This window comes from Micropterus salmoides, unplaced genomic scaffold, assembly GCF_014851395.1.
Source record: "Micropterus salmoides isolate LMB-PRFRI ecotype aquatic unplaced genomic scaffold, ASM1485139v1 Ms_hic_scaffold_13, whole genome shotgun sequence".
Lineage (NCBI taxonomy): Eukaryota > Metazoa > Chordata > Actinopteri > Centrarchiformes > Centrarchidae > Micropterus > Micropterus salmoides.
Window position 1 is genome coordinate 14,885,128 of NW_024040374.1, and position 25,789 is coordinate 14,910,916.

General features: G+C 41.0%; 3 protein-coding genes across 6 annotated transcripts; 1 reads left to right on the forward strand and 2 right to left on the reverse strand.

Annotated features, from left to right (window-relative positions):
• Nucleotides 1-167: 167 nt before the first annotated feature.
• tmem44 (transmembrane protein 44) lies at nucleotides 168-6,414 on the reverse strand. Of its 2 annotated transcripts, none has more exons than XM_038715699.1 (10): nucleotides 6,149-6,414; nucleotides 5,943-6,069; nucleotides 5,770-5,860; nucleotides 5,386-5,543; nucleotides 5,000-5,086; nucleotides 4,711-4,881; nucleotides 4,198-4,359; nucleotides 3,744-3,812; nucleotides 3,517-3,642; nucleotides 168-406 (listed from the first exon to the last, which is right to left on the reverse strand). In XM_038715699.1, the coding sequence occupies exons 1-10, from the start codon at nucleotides 6,385-6,387 to the stop codon at nucleotides 227-229; spliced, it is 1,410 nt and encodes a 469-aa protein (XP_038571627.1). In that variant the 5' UTR covers nucleotides 6,388-6,414; the 3' UTR covers nucleotides 168-226. The 2 variants fall into 2 exon arrangements, with proteins under 2 accessions (XP_038571627.1, XP_038571628.1); XM_038715700.1 differs by having other exon boundaries at nucleotides 285-406; nucleotides 3,489-3,642; nucleotides 6,149-6,412.
• Nucleotides 6,415-6,864: 450 nt separating this feature from the next.
• On the reverse strand, nucleotides 6,865-13,480 carry lsg1 (large 60S subunit nuclear export GTPase 1). Of its 2 annotated transcripts, none has more exons than XM_038715697.1 (14): nucleotides 13,242-13,480; nucleotides 12,649-12,775; nucleotides 12,039-12,159; nucleotides 11,852-11,938; nucleotides 11,620-11,706; nucleotides 11,459-11,519; nucleotides 10,881-11,057; nucleotides 10,307-10,663; nucleotides 9,959-10,060; nucleotides 9,715-9,858; nucleotides 8,777-8,900; nucleotides 8,168-8,247; nucleotides 7,665-7,835; nucleotides 6,865-7,519 (listed from the first exon to the last, which is right to left on the reverse strand). In XM_038715697.1, exons 1-14 carry the CDS (start codon nucleotides 13,341-13,343, stop codon nucleotides 7,340-7,342), a joined length of 1,920 nt encoding a protein of 639 aa, XP_038571625.1. In that variant the 5' UTR covers nucleotides 13,344-13,480; the 3' UTR covers nucleotides 6,865-7,339. The 2 variants fall into 2 exon arrangements, with proteins under 2 accessions (XP_038571625.1, XP_038571626.1); XM_038715698.1 differs by lacking the exon at nucleotides 13,242-13,480 and adding an exon at nucleotides 12,922-13,131.
• A 1,245-nt stretch (nucleotides 13,481-14,725) lies between these two features.
• On the forward strand, nucleotides 14,726-16,768 carry fam43a (family with sequence similarity 43 member A). 2 transcript variants are annotated; one of them, XM_038715702.1, is made up of 2 exons: nucleotides 14,726-14,798; nucleotides 14,917-16,768. In XM_038715702.1, the coding sequence occupies exon 2, from the start codon at nucleotides 14,950-14,952 to the stop codon at nucleotides 15,988-15,990; it is 1,041 nt and encodes a 346-aa protein (XP_038571630.1). In that variant the 5' UTR covers nucleotides 14,726-14,798; nucleotides 14,917-14,949; the 3' UTR covers nucleotides 15,991-16,768. The 2 variants fall into 2 exon arrangements, with proteins under 2 accessions (XP_038571630.1, XP_038571629.1); XM_038715701.1 differs by having other exon boundaries at nucleotides 14,728-14,798; nucleotides 14,914-16,768.
• Nucleotides 16,769-25,789: the final 9,021 nt, after the last annotated feature.

The following is a 25,789-nucleotide window of genomic DNA, read 5'->3' on the forward strand; positions in this document are numbered from 1 at the left end:
TGCATGATGAAACTAGAATGCAACATCCAACCAAAAGACCTGCAATTTTCACAATCATTTTACCAACAATGACCGGTTGAGGTCATGAGAAAGATGCAGTGTATCTCTCTCACACACACACACACACAAACACGTTAGCTAAACTGTAAAACAAGACAGATAACACGTCAGCGTTTATCCTTTTTTATTACCCCTCAAATGAATGCACCAGATGTGTATCACATTACTAACTGAAAGTGACATTTCTTTGCCATTTTGCAAAGCTTGCAGAAGAGACACTCGCGCTCTCTTCTGTACCAGACAGAGTTTTCAGTTGGAGTCCAGACACAGCCACCTGAAACTCATCCCCCTCACGTTGTTTTGCTGTTGGTTCATTCCACTGGATATTTGCCTCTTCGAAATCCCACTGGAAAATATGGACAGGTCAAAATATCATAATGTAGAATTATAAGTAATGTGTAATATTCTACGATTCTTATATAAGCTCCTCATCATACCTTTGTAGCTAATTAATGGTCTCCATAGCTAATCACTTATTCTATTGTGTGTCCAGGGACACATTTTTAAAAATGACTGTTCTATAAATACAATTTTAAGGCCTCACAAGGGGTATGTTTTGGGGTGTTTTGCTCAATTGACTCATCTCATCTCACAATGGTTGCAGTTTGCTCACACAACCATAGCGGTTACAGGCTACAAATACCTTCATCTAGCACTTCATCCTCCCCAATCATTTCTCCAGCACAGAAATATTTTTACTTTTTCTGAGGCCTTGATCCTATTTAACACTGGTTATTTGTAATGAGATTCTGAAATGAAAATAAATTCTACTTTATTTATTATTATTTTTTAATACTCCTGTTGCGTGACAGAGAATAAACTAAATGCCAAAAACGCAAAAACGTTTAGACTTGTTTGCACACAGAGTTAAGTCCAGGCCAGCATTCATCACACAAGAGACCATAAACATGTCCCAAAATAGCAGAGGGTAACACTGGCCCCCTATAGACAAGGCAAACATTTTGCACTACTTCCTAGGCAGACAGGCCCAACCCAATGCTGGTCTTTAATCAAAGATCCTTTACAACAGAACAATTGGCACAAGGCAAATCTCAAACAATTCCACCCCTCACTGTACCCCCCCTCACCTCCACCTCAGTCTCACCCCAGCTAGGAACCGGCACTCAGCAGAAATGCGCAAGAAACCCACAGCACAATAGACAATTCAAGCTGCTGGCTGCAGTAAGCTTGGACTCCCTCAGTTTATACAGGCAGCAAACATAGCACTTCAAAATGTCGTGTGTTTTTATCATGATCAGCAATTGTGTTTATGCCATTTAAAGCAGACACAATTTAAACTCATGTTATGTGTAAATACATCTACAACTATAATGTCCTTCTTTCTGCCCTCAGCTTGATTTGAAACACTTTACAGCGAGTGTAACCTCTGGGTTTAATGTAGTGAAAAGGTTTTGCAACCAAATAAAAAAAGTGGTAATTTTCAAGGTGCAGCCTTGAAATTATCTGGAGTTTAAATATTAGTCACTGTCCCAGCTTGTACAGAAACCATCTTTCCATTAAATCACCAAGTAAACAGCTTATTTTAAGTCTAACTAGCAAGTGGGAAAAGTGCCAGCGAGGGAGGGACTAATCTACGAATTTACCTGATGCAAATTCTGTCTTTGTTCAGAACGTCTACAGACAAGAGATTTGTTCTCCTCAGCAAAGATTAGCTGTTATTATCATTAGGAGTTTACAGATTTGGTTTTACAGACTCTCTGACTAATCTGAGCTGCCCCCAAAACACTGTATATGTGGAAGCTCTCCTCCACCAACCAATGAGAGTCCAGATTAAATAAAGAGTTTTTCTCACAGCCAAATAAAGCTTGCTTTCAATATGTACACATTGTAAATTTGGAAGACTGTGTTAAAGCCCTCTTACTTCTCTAACACACCAACTGTGCTAAGGGTGTTCACATAGTTTGCTTTTTCCTGTTTGGTAAACAGTATCAAGCTGCAATTGTCTGTGTGCACACCATTTGCCTTTGTTTCTGATTAAATGACATCCTCCATAGCTTGTGTTTCTACAGCAGCACAGTAAGGGAGTTTCTCTTGTGGCTGTGAGCGTCAGGGCCTGAAGAGGGAAAAGCTTGTAATTTCATTCTCCCTGCAAAACTCAAACTATGCTATTATAAATGTGAACTGTCCTCTAAAACAAGACTTGCGCACTGCAGAATGAAACCACTTTCCACTTTACTTAAAATCACCAATTAAAATGCAAACTCTGCTTCTCATGCTGCATTCTCTCTGTAAACTTTTACCTACATGCACACACGGGTCTCTCTATAGAGTTTGACTCATCAATCCTCCAAGAACATGCTGACTGTTGTCTTGTTACAAGAACTTCTGACGGCAGTCTGACTTACTTCCCTTAGAGTCACATGTGAAAAGCACAACGCTTTCAGCAGCTCAAACACTGTCCTGAGTGTTCTTATGTTGGGTTTTCATTTGCTTATTATAACTTATGGCATTAATATATGAGGAACTGAATCTCATGTAATCTCACAATGACAGAAGTACATACAGAGGTATATATAGATCTAGAGATCCTTGTGGAAGGTTAAGGCTCAAATATGGACAGAAGACCAAATAACCTTTAAGGTAGGGGTGGTGATTTGTTCAAGAAACTGCATTGTCATTGAAACTAAAGTCTGTGGGCATATCCACTACGACAATTTCAACTAAACACTCTCCATGTGTGTATTTTTACTGAAGTGTATTACTCCCAGGGAAACACACACTGTCATATAGTTAAATCTTTTCAGTTAATCAAACAGTCATCATTCTCAACTTTCACCTGTCTTGTGCAGGGGAACACCCATTACATAAGCCCATATAAAAAGGCAATAAACTGAACAGATTCAGGTCATCATCGCAGTTCACACAAGGTAATATAGCACAGGCTCTCAGTGGCCATGTGCCACCTAATATTTCAACATGCTGTCCCCACCTAGTGGCACACTTTGAGAAGTACACTTCATAGTTTTATTTATTGCCAGATGAGTCTGAGATCACTGTTCAAAACCTTTTCAGTATCCACAAAGGGTAAAATTGCAGAAAATAAGGGAAATTATTGCAGATATATTAGTATAAGTATAGAAATTTACACTGTTTGGATACTTTTTCCACAAATTTCAGGAAATAGGAAGCAGGAAACAGAAAGTAGAAATTTGAGAAATTCAGATGAGTCAGTGTTGCTGATTGAAATGACATGAAAAGGTGAAACATTACTAAGATGTCACTGGCTAAATATGAAATCATATAAATTAAGGATTTTTGATTTTATGTTTTGTTTTAACTGACAACATTGTTTACAGTATCCGTGTAAGTATTTTGAAACATTTATTTTGGATCTCTGCTGTGATTGGTGAAGAAAATTTCATACTGCTCTGACGCTAACAGAGCTGAAAGACTAAAAGATTGCTTACTTTTTTTTACTTAAGTAGTCTGACCCACCTCCAGATCAGAACTCACTGGTGAAGAGTCATAGGAAGTATCGGAGGAGCAGAAACTGTCCACTCGCACCCTCCTGTTGAGAGGCTGCTCCTCCTCCTTGGACATCGTCAACTCCTTAAGGCATATCTGCAAAAAACAATAAACTGTCATATTCCACTGCAAGAAAATATGCAATGAAGACTTCATAACAATTGCACTGATGTTGTTCTGACAGGTTCTTTACTTACTTTTCTTGCAGGTTGAACACTGACATCCATATAGCGGCCCATCTCAGTCATCTTCTGGACATTTTTTGTCTTTGAAGAAAAGGTTGAATTGTACCAATGTTCAAACCAAGCCATTAGTGAAAAAAAGCAATATTAGCAATCGTTTTATGAAAATGATTCAAATCGTGCAGAGGAATGACTGCAAACTTTCAAGCATATATAAGCTGACAAATGCAGACATTAAGGAGTGAAGTGGCACAGAATGTACCATTTCTATATTGTCAAAGTTAAACATAAAACAACAGGTTAGTTAGTAGTTTTTTCATTCAGGGAGACTTGTTGCGATCAAAACCTCTTAACAGAAATTCAATAGGTAATATTGTCCATGCAATAAATGTAGCAGAATATTTTTGAAAGGTTGCTAGAGTTTAGGAAAACCAACCAAACCTTAAACACATCAAGTATGAAAACTTACTTCTGTTTGCGCTGATGAATGAACTTGCTGTTTCCTCTGTCTCTTCATGACAGCGTTATTCTCAGTGGGGATGTGTGAGCGACCTAAAAGGCTCTCTGTGTCTGGAGAAAAACTGGTAGGCTGCTGTCTGGTTCCTCTCTTGCACCAGTGGACGACTAGAACCTGACGATGTTGGATTAAAGGTCCACACATCACACCCGGTTGAAAGTCAGTACAATTCACATAGATTTACGCAATTCAAGACATTATTTAAATCTGAGTGTACTGCAAGTTATTTCCCAGGGATCAAACACTGTGGCTATTATTGTGATGTCCTCCTTTTGCATTTTGTATTGATGACATTTGGTTTTCTGTTTGTGGGAAAAGCTACCAAAGAGTTTTATGTGGCCAAAGCCCTGGTTATGTTTTTTCCTCCCCCGGGAGTGTTATTCTGGTGTTAGGGATCTAACACCAGAATAACACTCACAGATCTGAGCCTGACAGAGTGAGTAAGACTGCACTAAATAAGGATACAAGAAGGTCCAGGGTGACACAGCATATCGCTGACAGCAGCCACGGCATGACTCTTAAAAGAAACCCAAACTGAGTGTCATAGAGGAGTATGGCAGCAGCGTAGAGGGCTCCAGCCAGTGAGCAAATCAGTCCAGAGAACATGTTGGCCCAGGTCAACATCTGTCCCCTGTACTGAAGGGAAAAAGTAAAAGTCATTCCCTTAAAAGCAATTTAACACAGGGAGCAATTTTGGTAAAGCAATAAGAAGAGGCTCTGACACTAAAGCACTCATGTATTGTTTGTCACTTACTGCTCTTAAGAGTGCGGGGAACCTGGAGGTACAGGCGATGACAAAGGAAAGCAGGCCAAGTATGTAACCCAGGATTTCAGTGTTGTCCTGTTCGAAGAACAGTTTGAAGTTGCTATAACGTCAGATACAATACGAGGTAAGGACATTCAGTCTAAATAGACCTGATTTAAGAACATAAATATCCATCCACACAGCACAAATTGAACATGCAGTGAATATATTTAAACAGCTTTTAAAATACAGCACCACACACAAATTTAATTCACTGGCAGATTATTTCAGCAGCTACGGCCTTCCTGTTACGACATGAAATATGAATGTTTGAGTCACTCTACGTCATAACATTAAAAGGACTACATATAATCACTGTGGTGGTGTGTGCTTACTTGGATGGTGATGTGCAGCAGTCTCCTCCCGCTGAGAGGGCCTTCTGCTGGGTGGTGGGTGACCCTGGAATTCAAAAAACCTCCTGCAACCACCATCAACACACACACTGCAAGGAGGTGCTGCCCCCTCCGGCTTCTCATCATCCTCAGCCTCCTTTCTGAGGCAGAAAGGACACACACACACAAACACACAGACAGACTTTTTGCAGTTGGAAATAATGAGACAGTCTATTCATTTGTTTGGTTATCTGTAGAGTGTCTCTGATAAGTCTCACTGTTTTGACTGAAGGGTTTGGCCAGTTGGGTGCCAAACCTAAAACATAACATTTCCCACTTTGTACAGTTGTTAGATTTGTTTGAGAAGTATAAAAGGTTTAAACTTACCCGCTTTTGAGTTCCAGCACAGAAGCACAGGGAAGCAGCAAGACATAAAATTGGCAGCATCCACAGTAGCAGCAATAGCACCCATTAATATCTACAGAGAGGGGTGCAGATTATTATTATTAGTTATTGCTGCCTGCAAAAGATGCCAAGTGCCATCATTACACCTATGTTACCTGAATATGCAGCTGTCTGGACAGAATGGCTCCAACTGTGCTGCACATGTTACCGAGGAGGCTGTAGATGAATGTGATGGTTTCTCCCGGGTACTCAATCCGAAATCTGCACCTCTGATACACGAGCCTTACAGGGTGAACACGGGGTTTTAATGCTAGAAACTTTTTAAATAAATGGCACCAATGCTGTATCCAAAACTACTTACAGAACGCATGAGAACAGGAAAAGCAGCGCAGACAGAGAGATGAGACCGACGGGGACGCAACGTTCGTCTGCGTTCTGGGAAAAACAGGTGGCGACTGAATCCACGCAAAATTCAACCAGACCGGAGAGAAAAGTGTTGGGATTTCCTCGTGTCAATACACGCCCTTCCATATTAATTGCAAATGTGTTTACATTTCGTGCAACTAGGTAAACTAATCCATGGAGCAACCATGCAGCCATGTAGCCGACGTGCAAACTCCTGCGTCAAACTCCACAACAGCGTAATGGAGAGGGGCGTACGTGTTTTAGGGAGGAGCTCACCTGTGATGCACCTACTGTATGTTCAAATAAACCACTGAAGTCTCACCTTTGAAGGCTTACTTGAAACTAACGCTTCCAGACATAAAAAAGTCAAAACAAAGGTTAACATAAGGCCCACAGGGGTGTCCTGGTGATGGAGGGGATTTCTATTTTACTTTTTACACCCATGGCTTGGGTGTAAAAACCTGTACTGCTTTTATGCAACAGTCAACAGTGAATGCATATGCCCTTGTAGATGAATTATTTGAGATAATGTTTCTGTTGTGTCTAACGTGATTTGAATTTTCCATGACATTTGCAAATAAATATACAATTTCTCTTTCCACCTTTGCACTGTATTGCTCTGTGTTCAACCAATGATAACCTCATGGAAACAGAGTAGCGAAGTGACACACCAACATGAAAACCTCAATTTATTTCATAATCCGGCTTAATTACATTAATCACAACCTTATATGGATGAAAACTGTGTCCAACATATAGTCATTTATTTGGTTTATAATGTGTCTTTTGAAATTGCTTGAAAACACAAATTGAAAATGTCCTTTTCAATCTCTTAGAAAATTCACACCCTTTGGATGTTGAGTCCATTTCAAACACTGTGGTGGGATGTGGAGTACAAACTGGTGATCCAGTTGGAATGCTTTGCACCAATATGATCTTCTAACCAGAGCAGTACATGATTATGCACCTCACTTGTTAATATCAAAGGCAGCCTGACCTTTCCATACTCATGGGATTAAGGGGCCTGATACCTACAGATACCGCTCAGCATTAATTCCGTTGGAATCACATGTGAATTGTAATTGAGGATTTTCCCATTCCTGCTGAAATTATCTGTAATTTAAAGTGTTCTGATATCAGATCATCCTCAGGCGTCCAGATGCTTGGTAAGACGGCGTACTTTCTCCTTCTTGTTCTTGTTGCCGTGTTTTTTCCAGGGTTTTCCCACAACCACCTCTGATCCAGCCTTTGCTGGGCCGACAGGTCCACTGCCTGGTTTGTAGCCCATGACAGACTGAACCCCCTTGGAGAGCGCCCGCACATTCTCCTGGAGATAGAGATCCCATCAATAAATCATTTCATTTCACAATCAACAGCCTCTCCGCAGCAGCCATACTTGGACATATTTATGATTTTCTGACAACCACTATTGAGGCATTATTTTTACTAATAAGACAGAAGATGTATCATACCTGGTGGAAGAAGTTCTTGTCAACCACATTTTCAATTCTCCTGATTTTCTGTTGTTTGTTTGATGCGGATAGGTCACAGCTTTCTGAATCTCTGTTCAGGAACTTCTTGTGCTGTGGCTGGAAGTCTTCAACATTAATATGTGGAGGAGGATGGCAGTACAGAAGCTTGCCCTGTAGGGAGTCAATATTTTTAGTATGGCGAGTAAGTCTATTCAAAATGCAAATATTTTAAGTTAATGTGTGGATGGATAGTCAATGATTATGTGATACAAAACAATTTCATATAGCTTATAACTTAACATACTTGTGGCAACTTCAAACGTATGCTCCTACTATACACAAGTAGGTAAAACTACTACAAAATGTACTAGCAACTGTAAACTTTTAATGCTGTTAAGTGTGCAGGCGCCGACCGTGAATGCAGCCTGTTGCAGTCAAGAATTTCCCCTCAGGGATAAATAAAGTATTTCTGATTCCGATTCTGACTTGGATCTGGCACTTACGCTGACATAATCCTTCAAGATGTACCGGGCTGATCTGGACTGATCTGGCTGGCCGTGCGACGTCATAAAGCCTCTCATGTCTAAAATAGAGGGAAACACAAGGATACACTTTATACAGCCCTTATCTGAGAACAGAGTTTTCTTTAGAACACTTTAAATACACAAAAAATGTTAAATGAGCAGAAAAAGAGAACACATTTAAGAGAAACTATGTTGACAAAAACAAAGATGAAGTGGGCAAATACTGTATAAAACCAAGTCCATAAAAAGGTTCCCTCTCACAGCGCATCTCCATACAAGTGCATTTTTTGGCCTATTCTCTATGGCAGTGGTTCTCAAACTTTTTCACATCAAGGTCCCCTAAACTGACACAAATTAGACCACGGACCCCCATTCTGACCTTATTACAGAAGGTGTATGAAACCTGTGACTCAAGTAGTCATATATTCTGTCATTGTGTTACTTATGGATGGAATTATAACAAAAATAATTTATTCTACTTTTTGCTGGGGACCCCTTGGAACTCCCTGAAGGACCCCTGGGGGTCCCCACACCCCACTTTGAGAACCACTGCTCTATGGAAACACTATAAATGTCCCATATTCTCACATCCATAAGCCATCAGCAGCTCCTCATGGGTGGGGTGTCTGTCAGGGTCTTCGTCTTCTCGTGGTCGGATGATGTTGATGCCATAGGTGCCTTCTAACACGAGCCGAGGGATCGTCTGACATATGTGACAAATCTGTTAAGGACTTAACCTACGTCAGCATCCGAGCAATCCTTACAGTTGGAGGTGCTGTTATCTTCATCTTGTTCAAATACAATACTCTAGGTAGAACACTGATTGAACATTGTAAAATTTATTATAGATATTTAAATTTATTGCAGTAAACAAATTAAACTATTGTCACAATGACTGACAGAATAGTATGGGTTTGGTGTGATTACAGTTACCGTAAGGTGTTCACTGTCAGAATTTCTACTATAAATACACATCATACTCCAGACAACAACCTATATCTTGTATTTTTAAGCATTAGGACCACATGTTCCATAAGCCCCCTTGGTTTCTGCTTCTTCAGCTCCTGCTAATGACTTTTCCACAGGCCGCACTTCCCTTCGTTCCACCGTGACAAATTCTACTTTCCCAAATTGCATAGTATGAGCAAGTAATTTTCAATAATTTACTGCTTAAAAAATATGATTAAGATCCCGTAACGTATTACTCTTTTTTATTTATTTATATTTTGACCTGAAGGGTGTGGCTATGATGTTTACTGTAATATGTTAAATATGACCACGCTGCCGGTTGGTGTTGGTGTGTTTTTCTTGTATATGCTATGTCATCTACTATTAGATAACGCTCACAAGTGCTTAAACATTACCATCAATTTGTATATTTAAAAAAAATCATAAAATAAAATTCATTAAAAAATGACTTCATAACATGGCACCTTTATCAACAATTAAAAAAAGAGAAAAAAAGCTGCTGCTGCCATTCTGCAGGTGCTGCGCCAAAAAAAAAAAAAACACATAAAAAAGGATATAAGGGAGACTGCGGGAACGTGATCTCTCATCTGGTCAATGGGCAGGATCCCAGAGCAGATCATCTCGGCTTTGGTAGAAACAAAGGAGGGCATGACCAGCCCTGGGCAGTCACAGAGGCACAGGCCCGGCTCCACATACAGCGTCTGAGATACATGTCAAGAAAAGGCAAGTCAAACAATTACACCTTATGCTTTCTTCTGATGGAGTGAATGACTTTAAGAGGTTTCAAGAGCCATCCTGTACCTGAAAGTGCTTTGTGTGTCCGGGAGTGGCTGAAACGGACACCTTCTTATTCCTTAGAATAGTGTTGATGGTGGAACTCTTTCCCACATTAGGATACCCAACCTGTTGAGTGCATATGTGAAAAACAATGGAATTGCTTTACAATCACCCAATTAACCCATACATGTTCTAGCAATTTCAAAATGTGTGAAAATAAGAGCTAGAGTCAATTTTCTATGTAAGACACTCAGGAAAAACATTCCTGGGGAAGCATGCAATGGATTACAGTGTTCTTACTCTACACAGTATACGTTCCAAGTTCAAGTAAATCAGAAAACTTCCTTCTGCCGTACAGTGTAGGTTACCCACCAGTCCCACTGTCAGTTGTCCATCTTTCCACCTGGGCCCGTTGTGAACAGCCTTAAACATGTCCAGCAGCTCGTCCTTACGCAGCAGACGGCTGGAGTTGCGGAACAAGGAGTCGCTGGATGAACCGGCAGTCCCTTCCTCTTCCTCACCCTCCGAGCAGGTGTGCCAGTCCTCCTCCTCTACAGATATCTTTTCCTGCTGGTCTTCCTCTGTACCACTTTCTTCTCCCTCTCCATCCACCTCCTCCTTCATCTCCTCCTCTCCATCTGCCCCTTTTTGGGTCGACACTTCATTGTCTGGCTGTCCTTCCTGTTCTGGGTCACTCTCTCCGCACTCTTGATTATCCACTTCCATGCCCTGCAAGGAGACGTTTTGCAATTTGATACTGTGTTTAAAAGCAACAAGTCTGAAGACGCTAAAGAGCATGGCTTTTCACAAGCAACTGGTAACATCCATCTCCCCATGAAGAAGGAATGTGGACTTTATCTTCTCCCAAGAAAAAATGTATTAACCCACAAATTATAATTCACAGGTGATGTTCAGAGAACAGCTTCTCAAACCTCCACCTCCGCACCTTTTCCTCTGCATCCAGTCTTTCGCTCTCAGCCAGGGCAGACCAGAAAACTGCCCTCAGCCCCTCTTTCTGGAAGTATCTGGCCCAGGCTCGCCTCTGCTCCCTGGTCAGCAGGTCTGCCTTATTCATCAACAGCATATTCACTTTATGCTCTGACACTTCTTTTACGTACAACTCCTGCCAGCACACAACAGAAAAATTATGCTGAATAAATTGAAGTGAAGTGAAATGTTCAGTTCATCTTTATACAGTATTTTTGCAGGCAGTTTAATTCAGTTTTCTTAATGTGGTTATTTTGCTTATTTAAAATTAACTACATTAAGTATAAATGTTCGACAAATCTTTGAAGGAAAAACTCAACATGAAAGATAACGATAGATACAAGGGAAAACACACCGTATAAAGGGTGACAGAAAACCTTTTGAAAATGTGTAGGTAAATGCAGGGCTAACTGTAATTGAAAAAAAACTGGAAGGTGTAGTCACAGTTTAGTTATTACCCCTTGAGCAGGGGTTAGTAACTGCTTAATGTCATTAAGCAGAGTTTCCCGCTAAAGCAACTCTGCTTAATGTACTTACCAGGTCAGGACATCTGAACAGCAACGGATTTCTGGCATCAACAATTTGAACGACCACGTCACTACAGGAAAACACAAAAACAGTTTTCCCAGAAGTATTACATAAGGAGAACACATTCCTTATTAAAGACAGGTGTGAGCTGACGGCTTCTTTTTTTTTACCTCCTCTCGATCACTCTCCACAGTTGTCTCCAGAACTCCAGGTTCCTCTCAAACGGGGTGAGAAATAACTTCTGCTCCTCTTCTAGTCTACAGCAGAAACACTTGCAGTTAGATGGCTGACACTGACATTCACATTTTTTTAGACAATTAACATACAACAGTGACACCACTTCTTATAAGAACACAATCTTTGTAAGAGCAAAGATGACTGAGTTTACAGAGTTTCACACACTGTGCAAGCTTCCGTCTCCACTCCAAGAAGCTGTCTTTCTCTGCTTGCTGAAGCGCCTCTGGACTGGTGCTGTCATCCCATTGTGGGCTTAAAATTTGAGGAGAGATATCAAAAAACCTTTAAATGCAAAACATACACGCATAGGCTTCAGCAATTTCCTAAAATGAACTAGATCTCTTCTACTTACCGTCGAGGAATTCTGAGGAAATGCTTGTTGTCTTCATGCAGCTTCTTCAGCCTGGTTCTCTCCTCAGCTGTTAATAACCCTGCTCTAGCTTCCGCTGGCACAAACTTGATGTTGAGTTTCTCTAAGAAAACAAAGCAAGAACAAGTCAGAGATTAAAGGACAGAGGTTAGTGGCAGTGCATTGCACAGTAACACTTAAGACAAAATATATTTGAACACCCTCAAAGCTGCTGCCCAAATTCCAACTTCCTCCAGGACACAGGAAAAATATATCTCTGATCCTCTAGACAGTGACGGTGAGGCACACTGTGACCCTACCAAACCACGTGCTCAATGATAACAATATTAGGGCAATATTATGAGCAACAGCGTGGATAGACCCAGCACAACAAGGTTCAACCCAGAATATGCTGTGCAGCAACCAGTGTGAACTTAGTTTGAGAGACAAAAATTACCTTCTATATCTGCATTCAGTTTTATTCAATGTTTACATGTATTGGGGCTATGAATACACCATGCCATGCTCGGTAGGTAAAAATTACTGACAATCTTCTGCCACAACATACATGTAGAACAACATACTAGCTTTGTAGAACAACATAATAGCTTACCTGCAACAAACTCTGTTCCTGCCAATTCAGCAGTGGCCAGAAAGTCATCCATCGAACTCTGTTCTGTCACTGACTGCAGGTTCAGCCGTCCCCAGTCATAGCCATCATTCAGCTCACTGGTGTGGAGCTGTAAATGTGAAACAAGGGTCAAATAGGTGCTGTATTGATCACAAACCGCACATAACTCTAAGGTAACAGATGGTTCCTTAAAAAAGCATATACAATATCTCTCATGGTAGTTCCCCCCCATAATTATCTTACATGAAAACATACCGTGGGTAATGGTAGTGGAGCCTGTGAACCAGCTCTAATAATCTCGAGATTGTGCGGTAAAAATAATGCTAACGCATAATTGATCTCAATACCGAATTTACCACAGGAACCGATCTATCACTAACTAACGTAACTAACGTTATTAAAAGATACACTTGACGGTCACAATGTGCAAAGCAGCGACAAAATCACATTTTCTTAAGGGAGTTTGGTGCAAACATCAAACCACCCTTTCAGATCTACTGACTCCACGTGTAGTGAAGAAGCTGAGTGACAGTTAAGACCGTTTAAACAGGTTTATTGTAATCTAGTTGTCATACCCATGAGTCGCCCCTCTTGCTTCCTCGGCCTGCCTGGAGTCTCTCCTTTATCAGAGATCTGCCCAGTCCTCCTCCTCCTCCTCCTGCTTTCTTTTTACCCATACTAACTGCTGATGTTGTCACTATCCACGAAACACTATAATACAATATAACGAAAGGGTGGAAAAACGGTATCTACGACCAGGTACTGCGCCTCATGTGCACTACGTTGTTGTCCTATAAACCGGAAGTGGGTCAAACCAATCGAGACTCATATCCGGACGAGTCGGCTTCAACTACTTGGAGATATTGATTAGAATATTTATCTTTAAGAAGTTAAAAATTCATACAGTATATCTAAATAATAATTCCTAAGACTCTAACGGTAGTTTCTGTTTTATTTTAAGCATCTATAGCGACTTAGCTATGGTACAGTCTATGGTACAGTCCACTTGTCTGTCCAGCTATCAAAGGTGCCCTGAAGAAAATCTGACCAATATTCGTTCCTCATTCCTTCCCGCGGTCAGTTTTACAATCAAATACAGTCAATATAAACATAGTCCCAAAGTAGATTCAAATTCACAAAAAAAGTTAGTATTCTAAAGTACTGTAAGTAAATATTGTACAAGTAAACAATTTTCCATCATCACACAAACACAACAAACGCACTTCTGCTATGAACCAACAGATGGCAGCATAAAACTGCAGTAGGCTATCAGAACGACTCTGCCTCATCTCCACATATACCAATAAACTGACACAGTAAATATTTGATACTTTATATTACACTGCTATATTTCTAAATTTCACGTAAAATCAATGTGTTTTATTATCGCCACCATTTTTTTCATTATTAAAATGTATTACAAAATATTGTTGATGGTCATTGTGTTGGTTTCATCTCAAAAGGAGAGGACACACTTCACATTCCAGGTTGAAGTTTTAGAAAATATATTAAAGGAGAAATTGCTTTTCTTAAATCTTGCTTGAAATAATATGAGAGACAACGTGATTTTGGTGGGTTGAGGATATGGTATGGTTATGCTTAAGACATTAAAATTGCAGTAATTGTAAATATATGGGGACTTGGTTACTTTGCACTTGTTGGTGCGTTTATTTTAATTCAAAAAAACCTTATTTCTTGTAATGTCACTATTAAGGTACAATATTCATATTTTCTGTAAAGTAAAAGTTTATAGAAATGTAATGACATTCCTAGTTACCTCTACTGCTGACATTGTATAATTGTTGCATTCAACTAAATGGTCAATGTTTGTGCCTGTAATCGTTTTTGTTTTTATTTATCTATAAACCATAAATATTAACCTAACTATTTACTTAATTATACTAAAAGCAGGCAAACGTAAGAGTTTTGTGTCAACGAACAAGGTCAACACAAATCAATACAGGTCTGTTCTCACTTGGTTCAGTCCCCCCTATAGTCACATTCAAATGGTTTATCCCTGTATATAAACTGAGACGCTCGTCTCTGTACAGCATATCGTATTTTGCCCTACATTGAGTGACGCCGCCAGACACTAAAATGGACAAGAGAGCTTTAGAGGATAAACAGACAAAGTACAGTCTCTTTGCGTTCACTTCTCACAGAGTAGCTCATAAATGACCTGACGGGACAATAACTTGTAGGATTTAGTAGTAATACAAAGTTTTTTTCTCATCCTTCCTCTCTCAGTAGACTTTGTTGCTGTTGACTGGAAACAGCAATAAAATGCTGCCTTGGAAGAAGAATAAGTTCGACCTGATTGAGGAAGACAAGCAGTCCAAGCAGAAGGGCTATGCTGTGAGTCTCAACTACTCTGCGCTCACCTCCTTCGCCAAGTCCTGCCCCGAGAGCGCACTCAACAGGGTGGGCAGCATGTTCAAGTCAAAGAGGAAAAAGGTGAAGATCACCAGCGAGGACCCCACTTATACGGTGCTCTACCTAGGGAATGCCACCACCATACAGTCCAAAGGAGACGGCTGCACGGACGTGGCGGTGAGCAAGATCTGGGGCAAAAGTGAAATGGGCAAGAACGGCACCAAGATGAGGCTGACCATCAGCTCGCAGGGCATCCGGATGGTGCATGTGGACGAAAAGGCCAGGAGGCCGGGACACTTGTACTTGCTGCACCGGATAACCTACTGCGTCGCGGACCCGAGGCTACCCAAGATTTTCGCCTGGATTTACAGGCACGAAATGAAACACAAGGCCGTGATGCTGCGCTGCCACGCAGTGCTGGTGTCAAAGCCGGAGAAGGCAAAGGCCATGGCGCTGCTGCTGTACCAGACCTCGGCCACGGCCCTGGCCGAGTTCAAAAGACTAAAACGGAGGGACGACGCCAGGCACCAGCAGCAGCAGCTCATAGGGGAACAGACAATCCCGTTGGTCCCACTCAGGAAGCTGCTGAACGGACAGTGTTACTACAAACCCCCGGTGGAACGCAGCCGAAGCGCGCCCAAGCTGGGCTCCATCACAGAGGACTTGGTCGGGGAGGAGGAGGAGGAGAAATCCATGCACTTTGAGTGTGAGGACATTCTGGACACGGACGATGATTGTGTTGCCAACGGTAAACAGGAGTTGACTCAGATTATTAATGACTTGGGAGAGATGAGCATAGGAAACGATGTGCAGACACTGAAAGCAGATCTCAGAGTCACCAGACTTCTGTCTGGAGAGAGCACGGGGAGCGAATCCTCCATAGAGAGCAACCAGGAGCCCCCTGCGCTCATTAATGGGTTCGAGGAGGTAAAGGTGCAGGATATTGCCTGAATTATTTTAGGTATTTCTGGGCGCCTCTGACGCATTGTTTTTGTTGAGCCACGATGTCGCCACAAGAAATATTTCCTCTGACGACAACCTTGTGTTGGAGAGTGTTTATCTAATCTGTTCCCCCACGTGTTGTTGAGAGGATCTAGAAAAGATCATCTAAGGTTTTGGGACAATTACCGCACATGGACACACAAGTAGGCTACTGAATGATACTTTAAGATTGTGTAAACACAGAAAAAAAGAAAAACAAGTGCATGTCTATTAGAGAGATGACCGGGTGAACCGACAAAATCCCAGTGCGCATTAGGACGCACTGAACTAATTCCATCTCTTTTATTTAAGAGGATTTGTTGTTGCCTCAAGCTTGTTTACCTAAAGTTTTGTTCTCTATTGAAAATGCCAATTTTTTGTTAAAAAAATCAAGTTCCAAAAAACATTCAGTTTTTAAAGCATGTTTTGTTTTTCTCCTACTTGGCTCAGTGGGTCTTAACAGGGATCCTTAATTTTTCTGTCAGGGGGATTTATAATTATTTTATTTTGCACTGTTGTAGAATTCATTCAAGTATTATGTTGACTACATGTACATAATGTTTGTTGGTATGTTGTCTGAAACATAAATGCCATATCTTTGCTGTGCAAAAGGAAAAACACCTTTATGTATTAAGATGTAAAGTAAGATGTTTTAAGTATAAATATGTTATTTTTTAAAGAATAAAAATGTGGTTTGTTATGTGAACCTCATAGAATTATCAATTAAAAAGAAAATTATATAAAGTCAGTAAGGTTTATGTGTAGATTTGTGTTGGAAAACAAGTACGCCATATTTTCCTTTGGTGCTCTTTGATGTGAGTGGGGATTTACCTTGAGAGTCTCAGACTGAGGTCGGATTCGCACTGCTGAATAAAAGTCACATCGAGAGAAAGACGTTTTTCAGCTGTAAGGTTCCAAAAGGCTGTAATAGTCTTAGCTGAATCTTTATCCTTTTTCGTCAGATTGCTTTCAGGGAACAGGCTGTAGAAGTTATTGAGTTATGGTACTGAAGGCCCATTCATTTCGCCTGGCCTCAGGGAAGCCAGGCTACACAGGAGGACGTCACCACAAGCACACGCAGTTAGAACATCACATGCACCAGAGTCCTTTTAACAACATGCTGACTGTTTTTTTATTTGCTATTACGTCCGTTCTCCTTTGGCAAGACACTGCAGAGAATCAGAGAAGTACTGTAAATCTATGTTTTATGTATCACATATGTGGAATATTACATCTGACCCAGCGGGTACATTTCATTCATATTTGCCCTACTTACTGCATTAGTAGTGTTACTTGTCAATTCGTCTTCCCCAAAATACCAGTTAAGAAATGGATGTAAAACTGATAAAAGATTACACTACTTCCTTCTGCTAAATGCCAGTAAATCAAGTGTACTGACACCTACAGTGGTGAAGAGATACAATCACCCCTCATGCCAGCGCCTGTGGTCAGCGAGGCATGTGACTTAGTAGCAGAGACACCACATCTCCTGCTGCTCTAAATATGGAAGACCTGTCACTGTCACTTCCTTTTCACACACAGCAATAGGCCTGTACGCACCACACAGTTCTCGCCAGTCACTCGCCCCAACACAGATATAACAGTATCAACTGGAGCACGCAGATATTGATGTACGTAGGCCATTAGTGTTAGTTAGCCAGGGCCACACCCCAAAGCCCACAGCACGCAGGGATCCTCCTGCAGAGCCGGGCGTATTCTCACTAACGCTGCCAGCACTGACGCTGCACACTAACAGGGCTGAATAAGACACAAGGAGGGGGAAAACAGGCTCGCTCTTGCCCAGAGGAGGTGGATATGGGGATTGTTATCTGTATAGACTGTGTTTTACCAGCTGTCAGAATCCCATTGGCCATGCTGAGGTATTCACTGAAAACAAAAACACTCCCACCATGGATTTAGAATGAGATCCACAGACAGAGGGTTAATGTATTTAAGCCAGTGGTTGGTGAGTCCTATAAAAAGCCTCACAGTGGCTCATTACGAATTGATATGCTTTCCGGAGACACACACACAAGCTCTACATTGTTTCTGTATTTGTGGCTTCTCAAATGGTAAACGTGCATGTGGGCTGAAATAGCAACTGGAGCTCAGAAACCCAATCAGTTAGTTTCTCTTCTTGATGTGGTGTTATGCCCTGTCTGCTGCACACAGCTGCAGCCTCACAGCAGTCACCCATATACTGCGAAGACAGCATGACATCATCAGCATATGCCCCGCTTAATGTAATTAGTGGACAGCCAGGGCTCTTACCACATAAACGTAAAGACACAGCAACATGCCATTTGCCTGCTGTTCCTGCTTTTTACAGCATTCATGGTCCAATATTTCTCCTTGACCTATATTCTCATGCAGTCACTCCGCAAAAGAGGTCTCAGAATCTTCCAGGGTTACCTGGATGTTAGCCACATGTGCAGCCAGCCCTCTCACACAGTTAAAGGTTTGAAAGTGTTTGCTGACGTCAAGTGGTTGTACAACACGTTTCAAGCTGCCATGGGAGAGAGCGGAGTTCCTCGCTGATAAGAGAGGATTTAAAAAAAGAAGCCTTGATATTCAAAAGTCACGTTCGCTTTTCTCCCGAACAAACACTCAGGTGTTTGCTTTCCCTACTGTCAGGCATGTGTCAGTCACGGGGGGAAACTCTACGCATTCAACAAGAAAATTGTGTGCCAGACACACAGGCCGAGTGTGTGGCTTTTGGTTTTTAATGCGTGCCCCTCTTTCATGGTGTTGTGAAACAAGCCATCCAGGAATGAAAAGAAGAGTTCTTATTTTCCAGTTAGATGATCATGCATTATTAAAAAGACATTTCTGTGTCTTTTAAGCGTTTCAAAAGTTAAAAGGTAATAAAATGTAATAACCATGTGAATTAACATATTTTTATATAAAAAATAATAAAAACAACAAAACTGCAGTTCAAGGCAGCAACAATATATTGTTCTCTTATTGTGTAATTTGCTGATTCTTCTCCTGATTAATTATCTCTAAAGATGACGTCTTCAAGTTACTTGTTTCCTTTGACAGTTCATGACCCAAAGATCTTCAGTTAACTGTCACACAAGGCAAAGGAAATCAGCAAATCTTCTATACTTAAAAGTTGCAACATGGAAATGTTAGGCCTAAATTGTTAATTGATCATCAAAATTGTTTTGATGACTGATTACTAACTGATTAAATGACTAATCTTTTACTATGAATCCTCTATGAACATGCATTATATTTTCAGAAGGTCATTTATTTTTTATGTGAAATCTTAATCTGCTGGTGTGCCAGATAGCTCCCCTGGTAGAGCCGGTGCAAAAACAAGGCTTTAAAGTCCTTACCGCAGTGGCTGAGGTGTGATTTCAGCCCACGGCCCTTTGCTGCATGTCATCCCCTCTCTCTGACACATTTCCTGTCCCTCTCTCTTCAGCTGTTCTTTCTCATAAAGGCAAAAAGCCCACAAATATAATTTAAAAAGTGCAAAATAATTAGTAACTTAAGCTGTCAAATAAAACATAAGTACAATATTTTCTTTTGAAATTGCAATACTCAAGTAAAGCATAATTATCTTAAAACTGTATATTGCTAGAGTAAATGTACGTCCTGTCACTGTATACAAGTATACCGCTGGGTTCAATGAACATAAAGTATGCTCTGAGCACCTCTCTTCAAATATGCCCTGTAAACACCTGAAGACCCTTTGTCAAAATTATTCACACTATAAACTTCTGATTTTAAGATCACTTAACCTTCCTCAAACAAACAATAAATGAACCTGGCGGTTACAGTCTGGTCTGAAACAGAAGCAGAAAAGCCCTCTTAATTATCTGCTAGTGGAACGCCGCCGTGGGCCATCACTGTGCCATATTCTCACCAGTGCCAGGGGGACACACAGCCTCATTTTGAACCATGCTAGAAAATCTGTTCATCTACCAGAGCCGTTCGTTATTGTGCCTGGATCTGATTACCATCAAGATGTCAGAGGGGTTGAATCAAAGCGCAGAGGGATGGTGACCTTCCCTTGGCTGTGGAAACATATAAACAAATCTCTAGGAATAGTATCAAAGAGCAACATGTCCCAGCATGCCCTCAGATCATAATCAGATGCTTTACGTAGATAGACAATAACAAAGAACTTGGGGCAGGTGAGGTGGATGTAGGACGAAGGTGTGTAATTAACACGCTCTTCAAAGATAGAAATAATTTTACACACAACATTGAATTAGAGGTGCAGCAGACCTTTTCTGAAAAGTTGTGCAGTTGTGACCCTGTGCTTCACAGGCAGACAGTGTCAGTCCACCAATGTCTTAATCAGGATACTGTGAATGTGAGAAAGACAGAGACAGGCAGAAAATCCATTATGGTGCCAGCCTCAACTCTCATTAGTTTGAATCTGACAGCTGTCCTCCAAGAGTTGTCTACGTGTGTGTACGCATGTTAGTGCACTATGTGTTGCACGTACAGGTCACCTTAATACTCCGCTGTTTCATGTTCTGCGTCCTCTAAGGTGCTGCTCTGGCTGAAGTGGAAGACAGATACACCAACTGGCAAGGACATGTTTTAATGAATTATTGAGAAAGTGCATCCATTAAAAGCGACTATGTCTGTAAAACATTCAGTCAGGTGTTTAATGCACCGGTGGCTGGCAAGGTGGGTCACATAATCTGAACTGAACATCTCGGATAATAAAAATAAATTTATAGGGGCAAAAAAAGACAAAAAGAGTCTACGGCCATGCTAGAAGCTCTGTGAGGAGGCTGTAGGCACTGCTTTGAGCTAAATGCTAAGCCAGCATGCTGGCATGCTCACAGTGATGCCAACCTTTTGAGCAGGTAGTGTGTACCATGTTAACAAACCTGGTTTAGTTTGTCAGCCTGTTGTGTGTAATTTTGATCTGATGACGTAACTAGATGAAAAGATCAGCAAAGTCATTACCATTTGTCCAAATGAGGATATAAATGTCTTTTCATGGCAATCCAATAGTCGTCGAGCCATTTCACTGAAAACCACAATGTCTCGTGGTGGCGCTAGTCAAGGACTCACCAAACTAAACAAGATTCATCCCCTGGAGTCTATGAATGTCAGTACATTTTGTGCCAATCCATTAAGTAGTTGTTGAGATATTTCACAGGATAAGTGAAAACTTTGACCTGCGTGTGGCACTAAATGAAAGGTCAGGTGATCACCAACAACATTAAGATTCCTCCTCTGGGCACTAATAATGTCTGCCCCAAATTTCATGGCAATCCATCCAAAGTGGCTTGTGATATTTCAGTCTGGACCAAAGTGGTGGACCAAGCAACATGGTCATCCATAGCTAGGGACGCCAATGTCAGGGGAGAAGCAAAAAGGATAAAGTGTGGGAGAAACAGTCTTATGGGACTCAACGTTTGTTTCCTTCAGCTCGGATCATAACCTCTCCTGCCTTAGTTCACCACATACACAGTTGTTGGTACTTACACGATATTTCATCACTGTGCACTCAGCCATCATTGAGCTTCCAGCTGAGCAGGCCAGCCTACAATTTCCCCCTTGAATCATACATGCTGAGTGTCTCACACGACACTTCTCAGTCGGTCTCATACAGTCTACTCAGGTAATGAGCCATGTCTGTCTCTGTGGGCCGAGCCCCATGAGGCCGTGAAACTCTAGATCTTGCAGTGTCCCGTTCAGCCACTGTTGCTCTTGTTTTCCACTTGCTCCAACACAAAAGCTCTGCCCCTGGAGAGCCATAGATTTCAGCAGGGTTATTTCGGTCTTTCCGTTCACAGGGGAGGAAATGAAATAATAACAAGGGAGAGAGAGAAAATCACGGGGTGACCCTCGGACAGACCTGCTGTCTGAGCAGAATGCAGAATCCAAATTGGGATTTGTGAGGCTTTTTAACGAGATACCCACCAGCACGTTCTGTGTAGGGAGACACTTGAAAAACATCCATGCCCCCAAAACACTTGCATCTGTTTGCTTTTATTGTTTGGTGACAAACGCAAAGTCAGAGTAGGTCTTGAGCAACTTTATTCACCAGATACTGTGGCCTACTTTTTAGATCATTCCAAATAGGAGGAAACTACGGTGAAATCAACATGTTTCAAATACAGACAGGAAACAGATGCAATGTCCAACAACTCAGGTCTTTGGCATGTCCCATAGGATGCACATGTTTCTCTGTGTGGGAGTGAGTGTTTATGTGCTGACAGAAAGGCTTGGGGCACCAGTGCTGGATCTAAGGAGCAAAATACAAATATGTCCCACAGCCTGAGAAAAGGTTTACGCTACTCTAAAAATTCCTGAGTTATGTTTATTTGCTTTGTACCTAGTTGTGGTTTCATGTGGCTGTTATCTCAACACGTGTCATTTTATTATAAAAGCTTTGAAAGCTGCACTTTGTGCTGAGGGTGTTTGTGTTTTGAGACTTACATGGATTATTCCTAAATGTCATTACCTTATATATCGGAGATGGTCCTCTAGTTCGAAACAAAGTGACATATTTACTGAGAGACTCCCAGAGTTCAGAGGTATTGATTAGACAAATCTCAATTTTCCATTGGCTGCATGACCTGTAACAGACAGACCTGGCCACTGCATTTAGATCAATTCTGTACAGGGCATTGTGTACAAGCATGCTGCCGCCTCGTATTGACTGTTGCTGTGAGAAGTGATCAGGGTCTCTGTTGTTGCTGGGTGGGATTTCGATTCAAAGGTTTTTGCCAGCCTCAGTTGACATCCACGAATAGGTGTCCAGCCCAAAATACAGATTTTGCACACATTTACTGGACACTTTTATCCAAAGCGACTTACAATTGCTATATATGTTATAGGTTGCATGCCTCTGGAGAAACTAGGGGTTAAGTGTCTTTCTCAGGGACACACTGGTGCCTCACAGGGGATTCGAACCCGTATCTCTCACACCAACTGCATGTGTCTTCTCCGCTGCCCCATCACCACCACGCACATGTTAGTACTTTGATATAGTGAAATCTTTAGAGAGGACTGTAAGACAAGATAATGGTATCATAAAAGAAATAACATGTTAAATATGTTAATGGATTAATTGCCCGATCTTCACAATCAGTTCAATTTCCTGTAGAAATGACATCTTTCTACTCAGTGATTTTAACAAAAACTGGTTAGAAAAACATATACGGTACTTTAGTAGTCTAAATATTACCCAACTAATTATGAGCCTACTCAAATCACCCCTAGAACCCAAACTCTGCTTGACTGGATACTGGTTTAACACCCGAATAGAATCTTAAGGGAAGGTGATCCTTTGAAAACTGCTAAATGTCAAGGGTAGATATGTCTCTTGGGTCAGCCCCAAACTTATTAGTCTCTTTAGGCAGAGGTACAAAGCATGGTCAACATACAATCAGACATGGGATAATGCTGATTGGGAAGTTTACAGACAGGAAGACAAAAACGTTTAATGCAAAATCTAACTACTATATAAACTACTATAAAGAATGTCTCACTTGTGATTTTAAGAACCCTGAGCAAATGTAAAACAAATCAAAACACAGATAAACATTCTATCAATCAAATAAGAGTTATCAATACAACACTACATGGCATTTTTCCAACTAAAGTTCATACTGCCATTAATGAGTTAAAAGTCAAGAATTCAAGGGCAGACAAAAATGTCTTTGTTTCTAATTTTACAACCAGATCTATCTTTGTAATCTATCTTTCCCCTGGAGTAGAAACATTAAATCATCATATGGTTCAGTACTGAACCATGATGGGTCAGAGGTAACATGAAAGAAAAAGGAGTGGAGACAATGAATGCAGAAAATTGAGGGGACATAGTATGCTTTATATGTGCACAAATGACACAAAAGCTTGGACTGTGTTTCAAGTTCAAAGTGACTGAGGAACAAAAATATGTACTGAGCATGCTTGGTACAAATATGTTTTGAAAACAATTTGTACGCCTTTTTTCTCTGCATGGAATACCAAATTAGTGGAGTTTACTACTTCAGAACCGTTCACTGTGTCAGATAGGCAAGTTGTCGATTAAGGCTAATACTATCTGCCCAATTTCACTCAACTGCTGGTGTATTAGGTACAGTTAAAACTAATGCATGATGAAATTTATTTTGATTAAAATTTATGGTCACTTTGGAAGCTGCAGTTTGCACTCCTGTTGAAATGTATTGCTTTATACGAGGTGTTTCTAATATTCTGTCCACCTAATTTATAAGCATGAAGGTAGGCAAAACACCTTCACCCATTTGGCATTATTTAAGATAAAAGACAAAGTGGGGTCCGGGGACCCCCAGGGGTCCTTGAAGTGGTTCCAGGGGGTCCCCAGCAAAAACCTTTTTTTCATTATAATTCTATCCAGAAGTAGCACAGAACGTCTGACTATTTTGGTGATGGGTTTCATACACATTTCTGTAATAAAAATCTAAAAGCAAAAATCCTATCAGATGGGGGACCCTGGGACAAAATCTTATCAAATGGGGGTCCGTGGTTTAATTTGTGTTGGTTTAAAAAGTTAGAGGAACACTGATTTAAGATACAATAATCTATTAAATACAGTTTAGATGTGGTAATGTGTAGGTGCATCATTCCTTGTGTATCAGACATTTTATTAGCACATTTTCTTCTGAAAGCCTAAAATTCTCGAAACTATGTTACTTAGTTTGAGAGAAGATCTGCTCTTTTTCAGCAGCCCTCTTTTAAGTCATTTAACAGCTTGTCAACAGTCTTCTTTTGCTGGCCACAGACCATGCCTTGCTCATGGGCACCTTCGAAATGATTGCCTTTTTTTCTGATAGTTTGATGTCACTTTCAGGGCCAAACTTCAGAAGACACCGCATGAAGACAGCAGCATTCAGTATCTCTGCTCCAGGCAGACAGTCCCAACCATGTGTTTTCCTGCAAGGGGAATGTAAACAAAACATAGTCTTTTGTTTGCAGAAATTCCAGCAATGTTAATCCGTTGTTGCTTTGTCTTAACCACTCCTTTGACTCACACCACAAAATGTAGGTGCATGGATCTTAGCAGATAGTATTTACACTGCACTTGACTGTAGTGTCACCTTGATTCACTGAAGGAGTCTACTTGATTGGCTCATAGTGCGCATGACTGACAGCAGAGCTCTCATTTTCATAGTTAAAACAGATGAAACAGTTTTGGGAAGACAAAAAAAGGATGTAGGGCTGTGGCCTTTTTCTATGTTTAAAGCTGGAGTGTGGGAGTTTTAAATTTGTAGCCTATAGACGGGTTTCTGTGCAACGTCATCATCAAGATGCATGCACAACCAGGGGGCAAAAAGCAGCACTCTGTCTTTGCGGCGTATCAGTAATACGGAACGTTTGGTAATGTATTGTGTGCAGTCATGCCAACAAACCCACTTGAATTTAAATTGGATGGGACAACTTTCTCTCTACAGCAACCGTAGCAACTAGGAGTATGTCGGAGCCTTTGGCAGAGAACCTAAGGAACACCCAAAAAAGTGATGGATGTTCTGATGCTCTAGATTAAAAAGAAACTCAACCTTCAGAAAAAGAATTAAAGTCAGAAAGCGTTTGACGGTGAGGACGAACACGGATCACCATTGGTGTAGCTTTTCCTTGTTGGAGAGCGCTAACAGAAGAGAAGGGACTGAGCGCAAACACACGGATGTCATGTTGCTGCTAGTGGACAGGTTGGTATTTGTAAAATATTTGGAGTAGACGAAATAGCCATTACATTTACTCTACCAAAATATTGGATCGTTATCTTGGAACTGTGAAAATTTCAGTGTATTTTTGTTACTATTTC